The 23,527-nt window shown below is 40.4% G+C and overlaps 1 protein-coding gene across 1 annotated transcript; it reads left to right on the top strand.

Moving 5' to 3' along the window:
• Positions 1 to 18,436: 18,436 nt before the first annotated feature.
• On the top strand, positions 18,437 to 22,095 carry LOC128646875 (uncharacterized). Its single transcript, XM_053699680.1, has 3 exons — positions 18,437 to 18,791; positions 19,786 to 20,476; positions 21,398 to 22,095. Exons 1-3 carry the CDS (start codon positions 18,570 to 18,572, stop codon positions 22,093 to 22,095), a joined length of 1,611 nt encoding a protein of 536 aa, XP_053555655.1. The 5' UTR covers positions 18,437 to 18,569.
• The last annotated feature ends 1,432 nt before the right edge of the window (positions 22,096 to 23,527 follow it).

Below are 23,527 nucleotides of genomic sequence, written 5' to 3' on the forward strand. Positions count from 1 at the left end.
AAAGATGGAGCTGGATTTATAGTGCCTAAATCCGCTCTAATAAGCTCATCTTTTAGGTTCCTATTCCTTTTATATGATAAAAGTGGTGGATCTTTAAAAATTTCTGCCAATTGTGGTTCCTCTCTTAGCAAATACCAATGTTTGTTAATAAAGGTTTTAAGTTTTTTACTATGGAAACCATAGTGTGTCACCAGGGGTACAGAGAATTGTTTTCTTTCCTTGACTTTTGGTTCAAGAAGAGTTGTTCTCTCAATCTGTTTTACTCTATCCAAATTATCTTGGATTACTTGATTGGGATAAACTCTTTCCCTAAATTTGGTGGCCATTTCATCCAATCTCACTTGCAATTTGTTGGGGTCAGAGACAATTCTTTTTGTTCTAAGTAGTTGACTGTATGGTAAATTTTTTATTGTATTTGGTGGATAGAAGCTGTCAAAACTAAGTAAATTATTACGATCTGTGGCTTTAGAAAAAATGTCACATTCTAACTTCCCTTTTTCAACATATACCATTGTGTCCAAAAAGCTGATTTTAACAGCACTACTTTCCATAGTGAATTTCAAATACTCTGTTTTTATATTGAGGACTTCTACAAACTTTTTTAGGGTATCTTCATCACCTGTCCACAGTAGGAATACATCATCTATGTATCTATACCAACATTTAATGTTGGTCTTAAGTAGTTCTTCCTCATAGACATATTGGTCCTCAAATTTTCTTACAAACAAATTCACATAAGTGGGGGCTACATTAGAGCCCATTGCAGTGCCCTTTGTTTGAACATAGAAAGTGTCCTCAAACATAAAGTAACTTTCATATAGGATTATTTTAAGTAAATCAGATATCAATCTCCTTTCTGAAGGTGTAAATAATCCTTCCTTATTTATGTAATAGAAAACACTTTCTATGCCCAACTCATGTTGAATTGAGGTGTACAAATGTGAGATGTCCATAGTGACCAAAATCGAATTAGATGGTACCCTAATCTGTTTAATTTTATTAATGAAATCAGTGGTGTCCTGGATATATGATCTAATACTGTCCAATAGTGGTCTGATTAAATTATCCACAAAGATGGCAATTGGTTGAAAAATTGAATCTGTCCCAGCTACTATTGGGCGGCCAGGAGGTTTCTGTATATTCTTGTGAATCTTTGGTAAGATATAAAACACTGGAATAATAGGATGTTGATTAATCAAAAATTTCATTTGTTGAGATGTAATAATGTTAATTTCTTTGGCCATTTCTACTATTTCCAGTATTTTATTTTGTATTCTCTTAGTGGAGTCAAAATGAATCATTTTATAATTCTCCTGTTTGGATAGCTGTGATAGAATCTCATTTGTATAGTCATCACGATCCATGATGACTATGGCCCACCCTTAACCGCTGATTTCAATATAATTGTTCTGTCATTTTGTATCTCCGCTAATAAGTTCTTCTGTTTAGCCGTGAGATTATATTCATGCCTATATTTATCATTTCTGCGCATCTTTTCAAAATCTTTTTTTACTAATATAATATAGGCTTCAACTGCTGAGTTTTTAGGAGGGGGATTAAATTTACTTTTTGGTCCAATGTCTCTTAGATGAAATTGAAAAGCAGAATTCTCTGCTTCAGTGTGTTCTGTGGGATTATTTGCAAAGTAACTCCTAAATCTAATCTGTCTAAAAAATCTTTGAAGATCACATTCAATTTCAAAGAAGTTAGGTTGTGTAGAAGGTATGAATGATAAACCTTTTTGTAAGACCTTAAGAGTTGCTTCATCAAATATCCATTTCGATATATTCACTACCAAACTCTCTTGATCGACTGTCTGTTCTGTCTGGTTGTCATTCGATAATTTGTTTGACCTCAATTTCCTATGTTTCATCCCCCCTCTTCTCGTCCTCTTCTTCTTGTACCCCTGGTGCCACGGCCTCTGATAGAAAAAACCTGAGATTGATCATTTGTGTCACTATCTGACGATGTATCCCCTAGTAACTCATTAGATTTAAAAGTACTCCTATTCTCTCTCCTAAAAGGCATAAAATCTGGATTTCTCCATCTGTATACTTTGTTATTTTGATAATCTGATAGGTCCCTCTGAAATTTTTTGTATTTCTTACTTTCTAACTGTTTCTTGAAATTTGATATATCTTCCTCAAATTTAGATTTCATATCCTTAAACTCAGATTCTGTTTTGAGAGATCTCATATTTGATTCTAATATGTCAATCTCAGTCTGTAATTTTGGCAGTTCCTTTTGAATATATTCTATCATCAGAATAATTATATCATATGCACATTTGTTTAGTATTCCTTCAAATTTTTCACAGTATTCACTGTTTTCTCTAAATAGGGTTGGATGTAGATTACTCCTTAAACCCCTCGGTATTCTTTTCTGTCTGTAATATTCAGCCAATGTCACTGAATGTAGATCGTACATAATTTTTTGTTTAGTAATTTGTTCAAGTGTTATTGGTTCAATATTACTTTGTTCATTAGTAAGAAAATCCCTATTTCCTGTATACAAAGTTGCTATCCTTGCTGCATCAAATTCGGAATAGGCAAAAAGTTTGGATCCCTCAACATTCTGTGTTTGTAAAAATGCCATTATGGTTAATTACACAAACCGTGTGCACGTGACAATAAGAGGTAAAAAATGATTATAAAAACTTGCAATAGTCACAGCACCACTATGATAATGGATAATGGAGTTAATCTAAATATCATATGGGGGGTGCAAGAGTTCAGTATTGCCTCATATAATACCACAACAAATTTTCTATTGAAGAAACTCAGCACACCTTTTTTAGAAAAAGCAAGGCTTAACTTTATTCATACTGCCTCAATAAACAGAAAACAATATAAAAGAATCCAAAATTCCAGTCTATCCACTCATACAACAATCACTCATGCATAAAATAACCAAGATTCTACTCAGGCGTCCCTGGAAGAATCAAAATATAGCTGTCATCAAACTGCTGTCTTTTGTTCTGGACCTAGAACAGTTCAATTCAATATGATTAAGGACAGTCCTTTCTATGAACAAACATTCAGAACTGTGTCCAATATTCATAATAGCAAAGATAAATGTTGACTCCGATAAACTCTGTAAGGCAAATACAATGTAAAAGTTTCACTCTTTTTTATATTGCAAGTGATTCCTCTTTAAAAGTAAAACCTGCTTGATAGTCAAAAGGCCATTGTAACCCGATCTCTCACAAATACAAACCGCACTTTCAATTAGAGCAGCTGCTGATTTTTACACGTTAGTATGTTAGTGCGTTATGGCAAAGCAGAAGCGGTTAATATGTATAACGTCTCATCTGTATTGACACTCGGCACACCCAAGACATTTGAATTACCCACTTTTGATCCACACTTGCGATAGGGCAGAGTTATGCCTGAGTTCAGCTACACACAGAATATCACAGTTCATATGAGACTAAACATATGCACAAATTCTATGACCCACACTGGCACTGTCCCGTCATATGTAATCTCTAGTATCGTCTTGTTTCCTGTATTAATGCATTAATAATAACTGGCCAATTTGTAACATGCATGTTAATTAGTTCATACGATACTTGCGGTTCCGTGCTCCTTCGGTCAGATGTGATACTCCCAACTTATAACCACTCATTGTGCCTTTATTAGTCTTGATAAAGGTGCAAGGGTAGCGCTGAAATGCCTAGACACAGACTATCCGGTGTGGATACAAACAGGCTCCAGAGAATAACCAAAGAGGATACACTCCCCCCACGATCCGGCTACCCGATTGGCCCTCCTAAAGTCACGTGGAACGGACAGTGTACATGCCAGGGTAGGAAGGATTTGCCGGGAAGAAACTAACGGTAAGACGCCAACTTGAGAGGAGCTTAATTCCTCACACCTGTTCGAATACATAGGCAACCTTCCCATAACCCACGAAAGAACAGGAGGTAAGAGCTATCGGAGGTCCGGTAAGGGGGAGTACCATTAACATTTCTCCTGATAACGGAAGTTATTTTACCTTTTAAAACAGAGACATTTTGGATACAAACATATTTTTATATACAGTTGTGGCCACAACTTATGACTATTTGTTTCTAATCAATCAGTCCGATTGATATACAGCATACTTTTAATCGTGTTCCGTATACAACACTGTGAATGAACATAGGCTTTGCAACTTTGTATGCTTCATTTGGAATCCTCTCCAACACATTCCAGTTGCTATATATGTTAACTGCAACTTTTTGGCTGTAACACCTACCCACGGCCATTCACATATGCTTTAATTATATGGAATATATGTTGCAAAATTTATAATGCTGCTACCATTTCTATATTTGTAATGCTGCTACCATTTCTATACTGTTATTATTTTTAACATAGTAAAATCTATTTTTAACTTTCATGAACAGTTTATTTTCATTTATTGTGTATAATCGTGTGTAAATACAATTCAATTATAAGAATAGTTTGACACTTGTTACAGGACATCTATTATAAACTGTTAAACAAGATCCACCCACAGATCTCACACACTATCGCAGTTCACGATATCCCCTTTCAACTTTTCCTTTGATAATACACGGCAACTTGTACACCATTATAGATTGATATATATGTCTTTTCTTTTTCTTTTAAAGTGCACGTATCACGTCACCAATTAACACTTACCAGCAGGATTTTCAGTGCAATAGAGCACACATTCTTTTCACAATTACTATAAAGAGGAACTGAAAGGGTACACACTAATTATTAGTTATAACCAGACACTAAAAGGATATTAAATTACAAGAACTTTGCTAAAGATATAATATATAACATTTCAAAGTAGACAAGTCCCACTCACAGCTCTCTTTTGAGCACTCCCCACCCCCACCAGATAACATTTGCACATACCTCCGATATTGGGAGTATATCGGATTTGGGGAAGCAACGTTGAGTCTGATTAAAGTGCCACCACACACATCTCTAGATTATCACCGTGTTTGTAGTCAAGTCTGTCTCGTATCAATATCTTCGAAGTGTGCAAAAGCTCCACAGGTGGAATTAAAAAAGTTTGCTATTCCTCAGTCCAAACCAAACTTAGTCCAAGTAGTGTCCGATATTGTATTCAAAGAAAAACAAACAATACCTGAGAAATGAGGAGAGGTAACCCTCGGCTCTGCACGCCCTGTATGATTCTTTAGGTACGGAAGCCTCACTGGGACCTAATTCCTCCTATGGCGAATATACAGCTAACAGCTGATTGTTTGCTCGATCTACGTTTCGTTCTGTTAGCAACAGAACTTTTTCAAGAGCATACAATCAGAGGCTTTAGCTGATCTTATATACCCTACAAGGTTTGTCCCTCCCATTCTTAATGCACTAAACAAAAAACGTCAAGCATTACTTTAAGAGGTTGTTCTATCCATGTAAGGAGAACATATAAAATTCTCTACATTCAACTGCGATAGAAGAGTTAATACTAAAAACGTAATTTTATATAATTATTTTGAATAGTGCATCAGTGTGCGGATATACTATCAAATATAGATCATGTTTTCCTAAAAGCGTGCATTTGAAAATGAACATATTGCATAAAAAATGTTTAACAACCTTTAACTCCTAAAAAAATATTTGTGCTGATATATAACATATGAGATTATCTAATACCTAGAACGAAAAATTCATAGCATTTCTACCTCACCAGTCTATATATCCCTAAAAAAGATATACACATAAGAAACAGATAAACACACACACACACACACATATATATATATATATATATATATATATACGGTATATATATTTATTTCATAGCTGTAATCTACCTATTCATATCCTCAAAATTAATTAAAATTATAATTATATAAAGATGACCCATCTAAAATTACACTAAACTAAAAAGACTTGGATGTCTTTTTTTTTTTTTTTATGTTTTCTTTTTATTTCCAATTCAAGACATAAAGTGAACAAATGAAAAAATAACAGGTTACCATCACATCAAAATATATATAGAATATTCCCAACAGATTAATGCTGGGTGAGGATTAAACAAAACATTTGCTAGGGGGATTGTCCTTATTGTAGGGTTATACCATAGTCCAATGTTCTTTAATTTTATACATCTTGTGCTGTGGCGGAGGAGCTCTCGGGAGTGGGGCGAGTTAAAGTTCAACATATTTGAAGGCTCTCCTGTTGATTCAAAGATAGGACTAATGGTTTCCCCTCTCAGAGGGGCTGTGGATAGTCTTTTTATTTATTTTTTTCCCCAAATCGCAGTATGCTATGGATACATACTGAGTGAGGTAAACTTATCTCAAAACACAAAAGAAAATGACACTTAACAGAAATTGAGGAAAGAAGAGGAAAATGGAAGGAAAAAGGAAGAAAAGTATAGAGTGAAAAGATAGGGAGAAGGTATAAGGACAGTATCAAGCTCTCATATTAGCTATGTGTAGTCTAGCTAATCTAGCTACTATTTTTTTTTTTTTTTTTTCTTCTGAAATCTAACATTCACCCTCACCACTGGTCTGAGATTGACTTTTCTGTGGAGCAAACCCCATTTGGTGCAATGAGTATTGTATTAGGAAAAGGTGGAGATATCCTAGTTGGGGGGGGATGAAGTTGGGTTGTTTTGCACAATATAGGGGGGCAGTTATATGTTGATTTGGGTCTACTTAGTAGCAAGTGTGAAAGATTCCCAGAGAAAGAGCATATCCTGGTATAAGGTAATTTGGCCCAATTTAAGGTAGTATAGTCTTTCCAAGAGGAGGTTTCTTTGAACCAGTGCTATCCATTCTTGGATAGAGGGTAACGACACAGATTTCCATTTTTTAGGAATTAGCTGGTTTGCTGCGTTTAACATTAATTGATATAGGTGTTTTCTTATTTTACAGGTGATGGCGGGAGGTTGACATAGCAAGACTAGGTCAGGAGTGGGAGATATATTTGTGCTTAATATTTTATTAATATTTTGAAATATTCGTGACCAGTAAGGCTTTATATGTTCGCAGTCCCACCAAATGTGTGTGATGTGGCCCTCTTGTGTGCAGCATCTCCAGCAGAGTTTTGACGTATTTTTATATATAGATTTTAATCGAGTTGGTGTTAAGTACCATCTCATCATAATTTTAATGTTAGTCTCTTTGGCTAGCGCCGAATGAGCAGAATGTGTTAGTGTGTCAAATCTGCGTGCCCAAGTTTTTGGGGAAGTGTTAGTCTGAAGTTCCATGTCCCATCTCTTTGTATAAGAGGGGAGGAGGGGGAAGGTATCCTGTAGAATTAGTTTATGAAGTTTGGAGATTGTTCTTGGTGTGTCTTCTATTGATTGGCATAATTGTTCAAAGGGGGTGAAAGACCGTGTTAAATCTTTTATACATTTGTGTGTTGAAATGTAGTGTTTCGCTTGATGAAGTCTAAACCAAGAGGATAGAAATGGGTGGTTCAAGGAATCTAATTGAATTTTAGTTTTGAGTTTGTGTGTATTATCTGTCAAAAGGTGGATAGGGAGGGAGTTGGTATGTGTTGAAGAGAAGGGGGGTACTTGGTTAAGGCCTGGGGGAAATTCCGGGTTATTTAAGAACGTGGTGAGAGGAGAATATCTAGAAGATATTTTGTTCGGAGTTTTGCTAATTCGTCTCCAATCTGACCACGTCTCATTTGTCATGGATGAGGATGAAATAATGTGCTTATGGAAAAACTCAGGATTCCAGCAAAGCTCGTCTAATTTATGTGATAGGGATAGGGTGTTTTCTATTTGAACCCATTGCTTGGGGTAAGGGCCTCTAAGTTTGCACCAGTCAGATATTCTTTGTAGCGAAATAGCAAGTTTATATGAACGAAGATGTGGGACTCCAAGACCCCCATCTTTAGGGAGTTTATACAGCGTAGTTTTATTAATTCTAGGGGGCCTGCGTTTCCAGATGTAGTCATTTATAATTTTTTGCAGTGTATCTAGGTCTTTCTGGATACCAGGGATGGGGAGTGTTTGAAGAATATATAGAACTTTAGGCAGTAAGGTCATTTTTGCCGCATGTATCCTGCCTAGCCAAGATATATTTTTGGGTAGCCAAGTTGAAGTAAGGGTTTTAAACTCTGAGATTAAGGAGCTATAATTTTGCATGCGCAGGTCTGTTATGTTGGGGGTAATGCGGAGGCCTAGGTATTTCAGAAATTTTGTCTGTAGTTTGAGGGGACAGGATAACTTCAGTTCATCTAGTGATTGATTGGATATATTAATAGGAAGATATTCAGATTTGGACACATTGATCTGGAAGTTGGATACAGTCCCATATAGATCTAGTTCCGAAATAGTGGCTCTAAGGGAGGGGAGTGGGTTTGTGAGAGTCAGGAGGATGTCATCCGCGAAGATTGCTAATTTGTGGGTATGGTCCCCAACAACTATCCCTTGAATCTGGTCGTTGTGTCGTATTTTGGTAGCTAGCGGTTCTAGGGCGAGAATAAATAAGAGTGGGGATAATGGGCATCCCTGTCTAGATCCGTTTCTAATTTCGAAGGGGTTTGAGAGCGTACCGTTTATTCTGATTTGGGCTGTAGGATTAGTGTAGAGGGCCATTATCTTTTGGATAAAAGAATCTGGGAATTTGTAGCGTCTTAGGGTTTCTTGTAGAAAAGTCCAGTCAAGTCTGTCAAATGCCTTTTCGGCGTCAGTCGAAAGGAAAACCGTCGGGGATTTGCTAGTCGAAATGTATTCTAGGAGATTTAGGACCTTAACTGTGTTGTCTTTCGCTTCTCTACGGGGCACAAAACCTACCTGATCCTGGTGAATTATGGTCGGCAAAATTTTATTAAGACGAGAGGCTAGTATCTTAGCGTAAAGTTTTAAATCTATGTTAAGTAAAGAAATAGGTCTAAAATTGGCTGGGGAGTCCGTAGTTTTACCGGGTTTAGCAATAACAGAGATATTGGCCTGGAGTGTTATGTCTGGGAAGGGATGGGAGTCATTGATATGGTTAAATAAGTCTGTTAAGTGGGGGATTAGTAGATTTGCAAATGTTTTATAATAAAACCCTGTGAGGCCATCTGGGCCAGGGGCTTTATTTTGTTTAAGTTGCCGTATTGCATCTTTTACTTCCAAGGGGGAAATGGGTTTTTCCAGTAATTCGCCTTGGGTCTGGGTCAATTGTTTGATCGGGATATTTTCAAGGTATTGAGAGCATAATTGGCGATGATTTTGGATGTCTCTATTCGGGAATAAGTTGTATAATTTATGGTAAAATGTTTTGAATTCATCCGCTATGGAATTGGTGTCTTCTATGTATTTACCTCTAGATGATTTTATAGAGTGTATATAGGTTTTCTGCTGTTGTTTTTTTAAAGCTTTTGCAAGGTGTTTCCCTGGTTTGTTGCCTTCTTTATAATAAGTTTGTTGGAGAAATAACAATTGTCTTTGTGCCTTGATGTGGAGAATGGAGTTTAATATATCTCTTTTTGCTCTGAGTTTCTCTTGGATCTCATTATCGAGGGGGTTAACTTTGTGTGCATAATCTAAGTTGGATATTTCAGAGGAAAGACAATCTATCTCTAATCTGTTTTTCTTTTTGATTTGTGCTTTTGTTTTTATAAATTCTCCCCTTATAGTACATTTATGGGCTTCCCAGAGGGATGTGATGTTCATATCTGGTGTGGAATTAAGCGCAAAATATTCTGTAATAAGATTTGTGAAACGCTTGGTCTGAGTTGGATCTAATAAGATAGAGTCATCCAGTCTCCACTGGAAGGCCCTAATGGGAGCTGAAGGCCATTTAATGTGGCATGAGACTAGAGAATGGTCAGACCAGGAGGTGTGTTTTATCTGCGATTGTTTGGAGTGGGATAGGAGTAAATGGTCAACTAATATGTAATCTAATCTAGAGTAATTGCGTTTAGGATGGGAGAAGAAGGTGTAATCACGTTTTTGAGGGTTGAAATATCTCCACACATCGTGTAGGCCTAAGGATTTAAATTTCCACCAAATCTTGGTGAGGTTTGGGGTTTTGGTTCTAGACTCTGGATTTGAACAATCCACTCTGGGATCTAGGGGAAAGTTAAAGTCCCCCGCAAGTATAAGGGAGCCTTTTATTTCTTTCACAATGAAGTTTGATATGGAGTTCACAAATCTGTCTTGTTTGGAATTGGGGGCATATACGTTAACTAAGGTTACCGGTTTTCCATATAGTATGCCTTTTAGGCAAATATATCTACCTTCTTTGTCAGTAATGCATCGTGTCTTAGTAAAAGGGATAGATTTATGGATGAGGATACTGACCCCATTGATTTTCTTGCTAGGGTTTGTGCTATGGTAGTGATGTGGGTATTGTGGGGAAAAGTATTTGGGGATGTTTTTAGATTTGAAGTGCGTCTCTTGAAGCATTAGTATGTGTCCTCCTTTTTTCTGAAGGTCATTAATGGCCATTCTTCTTTTCTGGGGGCAATTTAAACCTTTAACATTTTGTGTATAAATAATTAAATCATGTGGTGTTTGGTTATTCATTTTGTGTATAAGAGAAGGGTTGTGTTATTTTGAGGGATGGTATTGTGACTGGTGGTGTGGGCTTCACGTGTGTTAGGATTCTAAGGTATGAGAGGAAGGAAGAGAAGAGGGTTGAAGAAGTTAGAAGAAGAGAGATAGATATTAAAAAGAGTAAGAAACAAATCACATTTAGTACGTCAAGTACAGTAAGCATTCCTAAAAGGAAGATAGTCTCCCAACTGTATGAGAACAATTAAACATTATTGCTTATAACAAACATGCAACATTTTGCAGATAACAAGTGTAACAATATACCTTAAGTGGGTTGAGAAACAAACTTTAGGGGCAAATTTAGGAACAGGGGATCAAGTCTCGACCCAAAATGAGGAAAACCCCATCAGGGAAGATAGTAACTCCCCTGGGTATCTTAAATAACCAGAGCGGTGATATAGAAAAGGTGATAATTAAGGGTGTGTACAACCTCTGTATGTCAAAGTCAGCCTATATCACCTCCAGGAGACATCTGGGATTGAGCTGGTTTCTGCGGCCTTTTGTGTCGGACTGGGATCCACTCCTTCCTCTGCGGAAGAGGTGGGGGGTTCTTGGCAGTATGATCTTTGTTTTGAGCAGGAGGGCACTCATTCAGCTGAGGTGTTTGGATGTCTAGTTCTTTGCAGATAGATGGAATGTCGTCTGTGGAGGAACACGACAGGCGTCTGCCCCTCCAAAGAATTATCAGATGGAAGGGAAAACCCCATCTGTATGGGATGTTTCTCCTCCTTAGAACCGTTGTTAGCGGCTTAAGATCCCTGCGCTTGGAAAGTGTCCTTTGAGAAAGGTCAGCATACATCTGGATCTCTACATTCTCATGTTTAAGGGGTTGTTGCTCTCTGGCAAGTTTCATTAATTCTTCTTTTACTTGGTAATTGGTGATTCGGACTATAACGTCCCTTGGCGGTTGGTCAGCTAATGGCTTAGGACGAAGGGCCCTGTGGGCTCTGTCAATATCAATTTTTTTCGGTAATTCTTCTTTTTTCAAGGCATTGAAAAAACTTTGGAGGTATTGTTCGAGATCTGATGTAGCAATTGTTTCAGGTATACCTCTCAGCCTGATGTTATGGCGTCTGCTGCGGTTTTCTACATCGTCCAGCTTGTCCTCCAATTCTGAGATGTTTACGCCCTGGCGTTGAATAGTGTTATGAAGCTCTGCAAAAGCCTCTGCTTGAGCATCTTGTGTGTTTTCGAGTGTTTCTACCCTATGTCCCATTTCTAAGATATCTTTCTTGAGGTCTGAAATTTCTTCTTTTATACATTGCTTGACTTGGATGATTAGTGATGAAAAGTCCTTTTTTGAGGGGATAGAATTAAAAAGCGCTGTAGGTATAGTGATATTCTCAGCAGGATGTTCACCTTCAGATTCTGATGAGCTTTGACATGAGGGTAGTTCAGAGGGATCTGCTTCATCTGCAGTGTTGGATTTAGCTTCCAGGGTCTTAAAAAATGTATTCACAGTATGAGATGTAGTTTTCAGTTGCTTGCTGTTTTTATTTGGCTTGCTGCCTTTTTTTGGCGACATTTTAGCAATAGCTGATAGAGGTATGTGTCACCAGTAAATGTCAATAAAGAGTGAAGAGAAAAAAAAAAGTCCCAAATATCTATGTCTTTAGTGGCGTCCCCAGGAGCATATGTATATAGGTTGTAAAGTAATCTCTGCTTTGATAGATGAGGACACCTCCGGAGCTCGTTATCAGTAGTCTCTTAGTGAGTGAGAGCTTATGTAAGCATTGAGGAAGGTGAAATTTTGTCCCTCTAGATGTGTTTCACAGTTCTGTGCTAGATAGGTGCTCTGGGATTAGTGTATGGGCCTCCGGTAATACATTACAGGGGATAATTATAGGTTATGAGCACTGTCTTGTAATGTATATGTGGTCTCATTAATAAGAACATGTTCAAGAATCTGACCAGCAATTAGGATATTTCCTGATGCGCCACTTGTCAGTGCTAAGCGCTTCTGGCAGAAATATAGTTGCGTATGTAACTTTAGGATAGGCTGCGGCCTACCGCGGGGCTCACCTCTGCTTCAAAGGGCCAGATTATAATACCCAGTAACTCACGTTAGTTCCCGGAGCTCACGGACTGGACCGATCAGCCAGGATGTATTGTCTAAGTGCTCCGGTGTTGCGCTGTTAGACTGTGTAGAGCAGGCGGTTATGAGGAGGCCGCGGTAATGCGGTCTATTAAAGGTGGTGTTCCGGTGCTATAATTTTTGAGAAAGCCTGCTCCGGGGTGTAAAGCCTCTGATTGAAAGCGTTAGCCACTTAATGTATCTGCCAAACAGGCTGCGGCATGAGCCTATTTCGTCCTCATACAGATAGGGCTGAGGAGCTCTAAAAGAAAGCAGCCATCTCCTAGGCTGGCTAGCTCCGCCCCCCAGACTTGGATGTCTATGTCAATGTTTAGACCATTTGGATGTAGGGAATCAAGTTTTTTAATCCAAAAAGTCTCCTGTTGTCTTAGTTTCAACAGTCTATTGGTGTCCCATTTGTTGATAGTTATACACTCTATAATTCTTAATTCTAAGCTTTTTGGATCCTGATTGTGAACTTTTTATTTAAATGAGCTGAAACACTATCACTTAAATTACGAGTCTTGCGTCAGCCTTAAAAAGCAGCGTTGAGGGGTCCCAACGCTGCTTTTTAATGCCTGCTGGTATTACGAGTCTGGCAGGTACAGGTGTACCGCTCACTTTTTTTCCGCGATTTTCACATACCGCAAATCCCTTTACGTCAATTGCGTATCCTATCTTTTTAATGGGATTTTCCTAACGCCGGTATTACGATTGCTGGAAAAAGTGAGCGTTAAACCCTCTCCTGTCCAGACTCCTACCGCATTTAAAAGTCAGTAGTTAAAAGTTTTATGGTAAACTAAAGTGCTACAAAGTACACTAACACCCATAAACTACCTATTAACCCCTAAACCGAGCCCCCCCCCCCACATCGGAAACACTTTAATAAAATTTTTAACCCCTAATCTGCCGATCGGACATCGCCGCCTCTGTAATAAATATATTAACCCCTAAACCGCTGCACTCCCGCCTCGCAAACACTAGTTAAATTTTATTAACCCCTAATCTGCCGTCCCTAACATCGCCGACACCTATCTACACTTATTAACCCCTAATCTGCGTCGCCGCTACTATATTAAATTTATTAACCCCTAAACCTAAGTCTAATCCTAAATCTAACCCCCCTAACTTAAATATAATTTAAATAAAACTAAATAAAATTGCTACAATTAAATAAATTAATCCTATTTAAAACTAAATACTTACCTATAAAATAAACCATAAGATAGCTACAATATAACTAATAGTTACATTGCAGCTAGTTTAGGATTTATATTTATTTTACAGGCAACTTTGTATTTATTTTAACTAGGTACAATAGTTATTAAATAGTTTTTAACTATTTAATAACTACCTATTTAAAATAAGTACAAATTTACCTGTAAAATAAATCGTAACCTAAATTACAATTACACCTAACACTACACTATCATTAAATTAATTACATAAACTAACTACAATTAATTACAATTAAATTAAATAGGACATAAAAAACAAACACTAAATCACAGAAAAAAAATAATTATAATTTTTTTAAGCTAATTACACCTACTCTATTCCCCCTAATAAAATAAAAAAGCCCCCCAAAATAATAAAATTCCCTACCCTATACTAAATTACAAATAGCCCTTAAAAGGTCCTTTTGCAGGGCATTGCCCCAAAGTAATCAGCTCTTTTACCTGTAAAAAAAAAGACAATACCACCCCAACATTAAAACCCACCACTCACACACCCAACCCTACTCTAAAACCCACCCAATCCCCCCTTAATAAAACCTAACACTACCCCCTTGAAGATCACCCTACCTTGAGCCGTTTTCACCCAGCTGGGCACAAGTGGACCTCCAGAGGGGTAGAAGTCTTCATCCGATCCGTCCATCCGGCCAGAAGAGGATATCCAGACTGGCAGAAGTCTTCATCCAGGCGGCATCTTCTATCTTCTTCTATCTGGAGCGGGTCGATCTTGAAGACATCTGACGAGGAGCATCCTCTTCCATCCAACAGCAACTGAAGAATGAAGGTTCCTTTAAGTGATGTCATCCATGATGGCGTTCCTTCATCTCCGATTGGCTTATAGAATCCTATCAGCCAATCGGAATTAAGGTAGGAAAAATCCTATTGGCTGATGCAATCAGCCAATAGGATTGAGCTTGCATTCTATTGGCTGATTGTAAAGGTTAGACTCCATTGAAGTCTATGGGGGAATACGTTAAAGCGGTTGGGATATTCTAAGATCCACTTTTTTTGTGCATCAGGTTTCCACTCGTGCAATATCTTTTTTACTTTCAACTCATAATACAAGCGCAACCAGACATGCGCAAAAGCCTCAAGCGTCTATTCAAAGGTGTATTAATTCATGTCCTGATTGATTTAAATTATTGTTGTGTACAATTTGTGTACAATTTGTCTAGTTTAAGAATTCTGAGGAATCCCCTTGAAGGGCATTAATTAAAAGTAATTGTAATTTTACTATTCCTCATTTGTGTCTTGTCACTTAACCTAAGGAGATTTGCTGGTTATAACACCACATATACCAAAAAAGACACCAAGGGGCCGATTTACCAAGCGGTCATTCGGCCGCAATAGAGCTGTTTCCCCCTACTAGTGGCTGCAAATCTGCAGGAGAGGGCATGGCACAAGCAGTTCACTAGAACTGCTTGTGCAATGCTAAATGCTGACAGCATATGCTGTCAGCATTCAGCGATGTCTGGCGGACATGATACGCTACAACGGATCATGTCCGCCGCACATCGATAAATGCCGACAGCATACGCTGTCGGCATTTATCATTGCAAAAGCATTCATTGTGAACTGCTTGTGCAATACTGCTGTCATGAGATGCAGGACACAGTATAGAAGGTACAACGCTATTTTATTGCAGAGCATAGAAGTATACAGCTTGTACAACACATCTAACTTAGTAACTGCGACATAGACAATAACGGACCTAAAACACGCCCCCATCCGGTGACGTCACTTCCCACTCTCATCACATCTTCCCCCTTTTCAAAGGACAAAGAATACATTTATTTTTTCTTTTGAATACATCAAATAACAAGGTATACAAGAAGCATACAAAAATAGTTTTGTTTAGTATACAACAAATAACAAGTTAAAGAGAATATCTATATAAACAACATGAATTACATCCTGACTTGAACATCGGGGTAGACTACCCTAGTCCACAGTGACCATGGGATTATTCTGCCCATACTTCCGGTCACTGCTCTAACTAGTGCTAATCCCGATATCGGGCTGGAAGTTTCACCACTCTTTCCCTTGATGTCATATGAACTGTCCTCTGATACAGAAGAAGGTGATTGAGAGTCTGCTGGAGGCAAAGACGTATCCCCGCTGTGATCTTACTGAGGGGAAGGCACCCCTCTTAAAACAGGGAATCCCACCGGCGGTGGCACTGAGGCATCCAGTCCCAAACTCTCAGGTAGAGGCTGATAATGTTTTCAAATTCGCCGTGTGACAGTCTCTCCATCAGTAAGGAATACATAAGACCTTGGTTCTGGAGAGCTTCCAATTACCGTAGCAGGCGTCCTCCATTTCTTCTCATCATCCAGTTTAATTCTGACACTTTGCCCCGCAATCAGCTCCTGCAAGGGCCTCACAGAGTGTCTACTGTCGTAGAAGAATCAATAGCCCCTTTTTGCCTCTTCATCCCTCCTAAAGACCTTGTCCCGAGGAATAGAGCTAGTTGGCTGGAAAACACCCACAGAGGGTAAGGTGGTGGGAATCTGACGTCCTAGCATCAGCTGTGCCAGGCTAAAACCCGTGGCTTGAATGGGAGTCGCCCTATAGGACAAGAGGGCTAGGTACGGCTCAGATTGCTTCAAAATGAACTTTGTTGTTTGAACTGCCCTTTTAGCCATTCCATTGGCCTGCGGGTAATATGGACTTGACGTAGAATGGACAAAATCATATTCACTGCTGAAAGAACTGAACTCTGTGGAAGCGAACTGAATTCCGTTATCACTCACTAACTCCATTGGTATGCCCCACCGGGCGAACAAGCTCTTGAGACGAGTGATAATGGCTTGACTTGTGATCTCATTCAAGGGTGCAATCTTCAAATAGGACAAATCAGTATTGTACTGACAAAAATTGTACATCTGGTTAGCACTCACATTCCTGTGATAGAATTTAAATGGATATAGACTATAATGAGACTCCAGGTGGAGTTCAGAGCTGGATTATTAAAATTTAACTTTTATTCAAAATTGTTAAAATATATAACAAACACACAAAGACAAAATCTTCTAAAATTACAGTCTGCTGTTGAGATTGTTTTCTTTATTAAGCAAATTCTCAGTAGGATTAAGCCCGTAACATATAAATTGTGAACTATAGTGATAGCCTTGTCTATAGTTTAATGTTTCATTGTATATAATATTCACTGGTTTTTCTTAAGGTCTGAGTAGATAATCTAGTAGTGTAGGTTCTTGGGTTAATTAGATAATAACCGTCTAATGTAATGCTAGGGTTTAAGCGAGGTGAATATTACAATCCTTCACCCTGTATTCCCATAGAATTGGACACTATATCTGAGAGTGTATCTCCACCATTAATGAGACCTACAAATTTTATTTTTCCAAGGTGGCTGCAATAATTTAGTTCATAGATATTCACTGATTTGTGCTTCTATACTAGTTATGGTAAAAGGACATTGCCTAGTATTGCAGAGGATTAGATTGATTTTCTAAATATCAAGGACTTGTTATTACATCCACCAACCACTATTTATCTAATCCTGAATGATAGGCTTGAATGGTGCCTAGACAGGTTATAATGATATCAATATTATGTGTTAAATTTAGTCTCCACTAGGTGTCAGTGTTGTTCTTTGAATTTTCCCTTTTAATAATATCAAAATTGCCGTTCAGTATATACTAGGGACAATGAAATTGTCTTAGATGTAGGGAGCCTATAGAAATTACTGAGAGTACAGGTATGCGTGTCAGAGCATTCCTGTTGGCCCTTTTATCAGATAAAGAGTCTTAGGACTATAATAATTATCTTAAGGTTATATTGTAACTTGATAATAATAGGCTAGTGAGGGAAAGTAAACATGGGGAGAATATTTAGAAATTTATTAAAACAGTCAGTGATCCTGTAGATAGGATCAATGGTTACATTGTTGTGATGTGGTTCTGTTTAGTTACATAGTATCGTATCTTAAGTGTAAGTTCAAATTCAGGAGAAACAGTGCATCTAAATTTACTCTGCTATTAAAGGCTTTGTACTTAGGTGCTTACAGTATTTATTTTGAAGCTTTCTTTAGCTTCCCCTTAGATTAAGTAATTACAACGTTTTTGCAAGTATTTCTGAGTACATAGGATTCAACTTAACATTAACTCGCTGCGTATAGTGATAATGTTAGATATTTCTATTCATTATTGTTTCCATTGAGGCAAAATATTTACTGTAATAGGTTATCAGTTTTTATCTTAATATTCACTTACATAATTATGATACCGGTCTATATCATTAGTTTATTATCGTGAATAATTTTTGCAGAAATTGACCGGCCTATACCTATGTTCTGTTAGAGGATAGATGGTCTCGGTAGTAATTTGCCGGTTTATACCTTAATATTAGGATTTCTAATAGATAGTCTCTACGAGGATTCACCGGCCTATACCTTAGTTAAGTTAGTTGTGAACAATGTAATTTTTTAATAGATAGTCTCTAAAAGGATTTACCGGCCTGTACCTTACTTAAATTTGTTGTAATTACTGTGATTTTTTAATAAAATAGCGCAGGGATTGAATATGAACGGAGCGACATAAGGGCTGGGCTCCTGGCTGGAAGGGCAAGGGGGAAGGGAGAGGGGGGGGGGGGAAGGAGTTAGGTTAGAAAATAGGGAAGTATAAGATAAGAAGGAGAGGAGGGACTGAAAAGCAAGAGATAGGAAAGGGGGGTTGGAAAAGGTACATATAGGGGGAACAACAGGAAGTGGCTTTAGTACTAACCTTTTTTGTTTCAGGAGCTGCTTGTAGCTGATGCAGAAGAAGTTGCTGAAGATGACGGCCAGAAGCAGGAGAATTCCCAAACGGTTCCTTACAGATGATGAGACCCTCTGGAAGACGAGAGCAATCCGGGCTCAGAAGAGATTGAAGCTCCTGGAAAAAAGGCAGGGAGAGAAACAGAAGAAGCAGGAGACGGTCTTGGAGCAGAAGGCAGCGGTAACCCCCCCTGAGAGAGAGCGGATGCAAGAGGGTAACGTGAGTATGAAAGACAGGGCTGAGGCAGAGGAGGGGGCCAATTCTGATGTGAGTATGGGGGAAGTGGCGTTATTTAGTGAAGCGGACCGGTCCAGCAGTCCGGAGATTCCCTTAGGCCAGGGGGGCAGTATGGGGTGCAGGCGGCGGCAAGCAATGGCGCCTCTAGGGGGCAGCAAGCAGGGCGCGCGGCGGCGTAATTGGGGCCTAGAAGATGAGGGCCATAGTAGTAGAGCAGGCGGCAGACAGTCCAGGGGCAGGGTCTGGCTTAGCAGTGAGCGGTCTGGTAGAGGCGCAGTTGCGGGCGCGAGTGGCCGCCATAGGCGCAGCAGTATACCCCCTTCCTCCCCCTCCCCCTCTTCTTCCCCCTCCCCCTCTTCTTCCCCAGTCAGTGAGCGCGATATGCGCATGCGCACGCCGATACGGCGTGCGCTACGTGATGACGTCATCATGAAGGGGGGGGGCGGGGGCCGCACGGTGCGACAGGGATGATTCCGTTGCAGCAGGGGTAGTGGAGAGAGGGCGTCAGTCGCCGGGAAGGGGAAATAAGCACAAGGTATCAAGCGGTGCGGGTGGGAAGACGAGCAGGGAACCAGGAAGGAGGGAGGAATTAAGGAATGCGGAGGCAGATTGCTGGGGACCCGGTGGTCCAGGCACACACACATGCGAGTCAGGGGAGGAGTGGGAAGGCCAGGACAGAGCTAGAGCAGGGGGTAAAGAAAGGAAAAAGTACTGTGAAGTGTACAGAAGAGGGGCGAATAGCAGGAGGGCAGCAAAAAGGGTCAGGTTAGAAGAGAATAGTGTGGAGCGCCCCAGGATGATTAGGGATACGGAGGGGTATACATATGTGAGGGTAGAGGAAGAAGGGGAGGATGAAAGGAGCATTAGGGATACAGGGAATGGGGGGCGCAGCAGTAAGAGGGCAGAGCACATGTCTGTGAAACAGGTTCAAAGAAAAGGGGGGGATGGTACTAATGTAAATATGAATATGTTGCAGAAGAGAGACAAAGTGGGTAAAGTGAACAATGGAGCAGGTGACAAAGAGGTCGAAGGGAGCACGACAGCGCCGCAGGGAATGGCGGCAGCAGACAAGGAAGGACAAGACGGGCATCGTGTGAGCCATAAGAAACACGGTAAGCAAATGTATTATAGTGACAGTAGTGAATCTTCGTCAGATAGTTCCACGGATGATGACTTTGAGGATGATAAGCGTAATGGGAGGGGGCATAGAAAAATCTTGAAAATTGTAAGAAAGTTATATGCTAAGCAAGAGAAAAATAAGGTGGTGAAGGAAGGGTATGAGGTCGGGGACAGCAGTGATAATGTGGTGAATTTAGACGATGAAGTAGCAGCGACCAAGCTCTTACCCCTTCCCACACATTTAAAAGCGAAGGTTGTTAGGAAAGCGCAGAGAGGACGGTATGTGGATGTGTTTGAAATGACTAGGGAAGCTTTGGCGGTCAAATCTAATGAGGGAAGGGGGAGAAAGGCAAAGCAGACATTTCCAGAATGGGTGAAAGGGATGGTCATATATGCAGAATGTTTTCTAACGGCCAATCCAGATAAGATGAAAGGGGTGCTGAGATACATACATTTAATAGCGGAATGCTACACCACATACGGGGGTTTCGCATGGAAGGATTATGATAGGGAATTTAGGAAAGGAAATATACAATTGGGTGGTAAAGGTAGGAAGGATTTTGGGGTAAAAATACTGGATACGTGGACGAGGTTGATGAAGGTCCCCGAGGGACAAGGCAGGCCCATAGGGCAAGGGAAAACATTCAGAACAGAGGCAAAAGAATGCTGGGCGTTTAATGACAAGAGATGTGACAGGGGGAATTCATGTAAATATAAGCACGCATGTAGGCATTGTGGGGGAGCGCACCCAGGAGTGGATTGTAGGAAGGGTAATGCCAATAACAATAACAAATTTTCCTTTCGAGGGCACGGGGGCAGCGGTAGCGGGGGAGGAATGGCAGGTAATGACCAAAACGCCGCTGAGGGTAGATAGAATTATTGAGGAATTGGCAATGTACCCGCTGAAAGAGGAAAGGATTTTGTTAACAAATGGTTTGCGTGAAGGTTTTGTGGTCCCAGTTAAAACAGAAGTTTAGGGGCTATGCAGGCGAGAAATTTAAAATCTGCAGCAGAATTTCCAGTAGTACTAGCGGAAAAATTGAGGAAGGAGGTTAAATTGGGGAGAATGGCAGGGCCATTCAAGGAGAAGCCGTGTGCTGACTTGATTGTGTCCCCCCTGGGAGTAGTTCCCAAGAAAGAGAAGGGTAAATACAGGATGATACAGCACCTGTCATACCCCAGGGGGAATTCAGTCAACGACGCAATTGACAAGTTGGATTCTTCAGTGCAATATCAATCATTTGATAGTGCGGTAAGGATAGTGAAACGGCTAGGAAAAGGGGCATTGATGGCAAAGATAGACGTGGAATCTGCTTTTAGGTTATTGCCTTTGAACCCAGTTAGTTTTAATTTAATGGGTTGTAAGTTTGATGGTGATTATTACATAGATAAGTGTTTGCCCATGGGGTGTTCGGTTTCTTGTTCAGTTTTTTAAAAGTTTAGTTCATTTTTGCATTGGTTGTTTACAGAAAAAACAGGATGTGAGAGTATGTCTCACTACTTAGATGATTTTTTGGTAGTAGGCAAGAAAGAAACAGGGGAATGTAGAATCTGGAAGGAGGAGCTGGAGGCCATGTTCAAACAGTTGGGGGTGCCAGTAGCAGCAGATAAGTCGGAGGGGCCGGGTACGCGGCTGGTTTTCCTGGGTATCATGATAGATTCCGCAAAGGGACAATGCGAGCTCCCAGCGGATAAGAGTGAGAAGGCGAGACATATGATAAAAATGATGTTGGAAAGGAAGAAAGTGACGTTGAGAGAGATGCAGAGATTGCTAGGGGTTTTAAATTTTGCGTGCCGGGTAATTCCGGTGGGTAGATTATTTAAAAGAAGGTTAGAAATGGGAACAAAAGGGGCAAAGCTGCCAGAGCATATGGTGCGCGTGAATAGGGAAATGAAGGAAGACCTCAGAGTGTGGGAGGCATTTCTAGACGAATTTAATGGTATCAGGATATGGGAGGAGGCAAAGTCAGTGGAAGAATTGGAGTTGTTCACAGATGCGGCAGGCAGCGCAGGGTTTGGAGCGTATTTGCAGGGTAGATGGAGCGCAGGCGAATGGCCTGCGGATTGGAAGGAGAAAGGGTGGGCGAAGAACATGACTTTGCTAGAGTTATTTCCCATTATAGTGGCAATTGAGCTATGGGGCCATGTATTAGCCATGTATTATTAATGTTAACAGTACTCAGCAAAGTATGTTTCAAGGAAGATGAGGCATTAATATTCCGGGTGGCTTTCTCCGTGGCGTTCCATGGAGCATTGCGCATAGGGGAGTTGCTGGCGAGGAATAGGAAAGACGTGGGCGGTGGTATAAGACGAGAAGACGTGAAATGGGGTGCGCGCGCCGTGCTAGTTTTGATTAGGAAATCAAAAACAGATACGGAAGGAAAAGGGGTATGGGTGTCAATAGGGAAGACAGGGGGCGAGACTTGCCCGGTGGCTTCAGTAAGGGATTATGAGTTAACAGCAAGGGCAGAGGGCCCGCAATTGGTTAGGCATAGGGACGGAACCGGAGTCACGGTTTTTCAGTTCCGAAAGGTCTTGGAAAGAACGGTAGAAAGACTGGGTTGGTCTGGGGCATACTATGCGCCGCACTCATTTAGAATAGGGGCAGCTACCAGCGCAGCATCCAGGGGATGGTCAATTGAGCAGATTAAAAAAATGGGACGGTGGAAGTCAGCAGCATACAAGTCCTACATCAGGCCAAAAGGGGGGATTTGATTGCGATTAGGGATGCGAAAGCAGGGCCAGTGATGAGCCAACCGAAATGAATTTAATTTTTCCAAATTTTTCTTTGTTATCTGTTGCAGGAAGAGCGCTAAGGATATGGGTTGTAGGGCATTCATACGTGTACCGGGCGCAAGTTAGGGCGGCGACATTGGTGAAAGGGGCACATTTGGGCTTTAGATACACCGAAGCCAGTGTTAGGTGGATAGGAAAGAGAGGAATGAGGTGGGAAGAGTGGGTAAGCACCATACAGCAAGCAAGGCAGAGATGGGGGCGCCCAGACGTAATGATAATACATTTAGGGGGGAATGATATTGGAGCATACCCTCTGAGGGAGCTGGAAGAAAGCATAAAAAGTGTAATGGGCTGGTTGGCAATAACATGGCAAGGAGTAAAGATAGTATGGTCAAACATAATATCAAGGTTGGTTTGGAGGAACACTGACACGCAGAGAGCAGGCTATAGAGCAAGGAGGAAGATTAATTTGGTAGCGGCAAAAGCAGCCAGGGGGATAGGTGGATCAGTTCTGGAGCACCCATTGTTGGCGGCAAAAAGGGAAGAGATATTCAGGCACGACGGAGTTCACCTGAACGAGGCGGGTAACGACCAGTTTTTGGAGGACATCAGGAGAATGTTGGTGGAAATTATCAAGGTAAGGAAAGGTCACGGGAAAGGCTAAATGGTGTTTGGCAGAAAGAATATTTCTTTGTTGGCGGTGAAATCGGGATCTGGCACGTAGGCAGGGCTTGCGAGGGGCGGAGGGGATCCTGTAGCATACCCAGTCTAAGTCGTGATTCGGTGGTCTAGCTAATGGCTGGTATGTGCTGCAGGTTCGCTCCTCCCCTTCTGCTCTGCCACAGGGGGGGGTTTGTGGTCCC

The sequence above is a fragment of the Bombina bombina genome, chromosome 2, assembly GCF_027579735.1.
Source record: "Bombina bombina isolate aBomBom1 chromosome 2, aBomBom1.pri, whole genome shotgun sequence".
Lineage (NCBI taxonomy): Eukaryota > Metazoa > Chordata > Amphibia > Anura > Bombinatoridae > Bombina > Bombina bombina.

Bases quoted from the DNA above. Each gene is read 5' to 3' on its own strand.
- LOC128646875 (XM_053699680.1), top strand. From the start codon at position 18,570: ATGCAGAAGAAGTTGCTGAAGATGACGGCCAGAAGCAGGAGAATTCCC. The intron at 18,792-19,785 runs GTGAGTATGAAA...AATATGTTGCAG, and splicing joins AGCGGATGCAAGAGGGTAAC to AAGAGAGACAAAGTGGGTAA. The intron at 20,477-21,397 runs GTAGGAAGGATT...GGTTGTTTACAG, and splicing joins TATACAATTGGGTGGTAAAG to AAAAAACAGGATGTGAGAGT.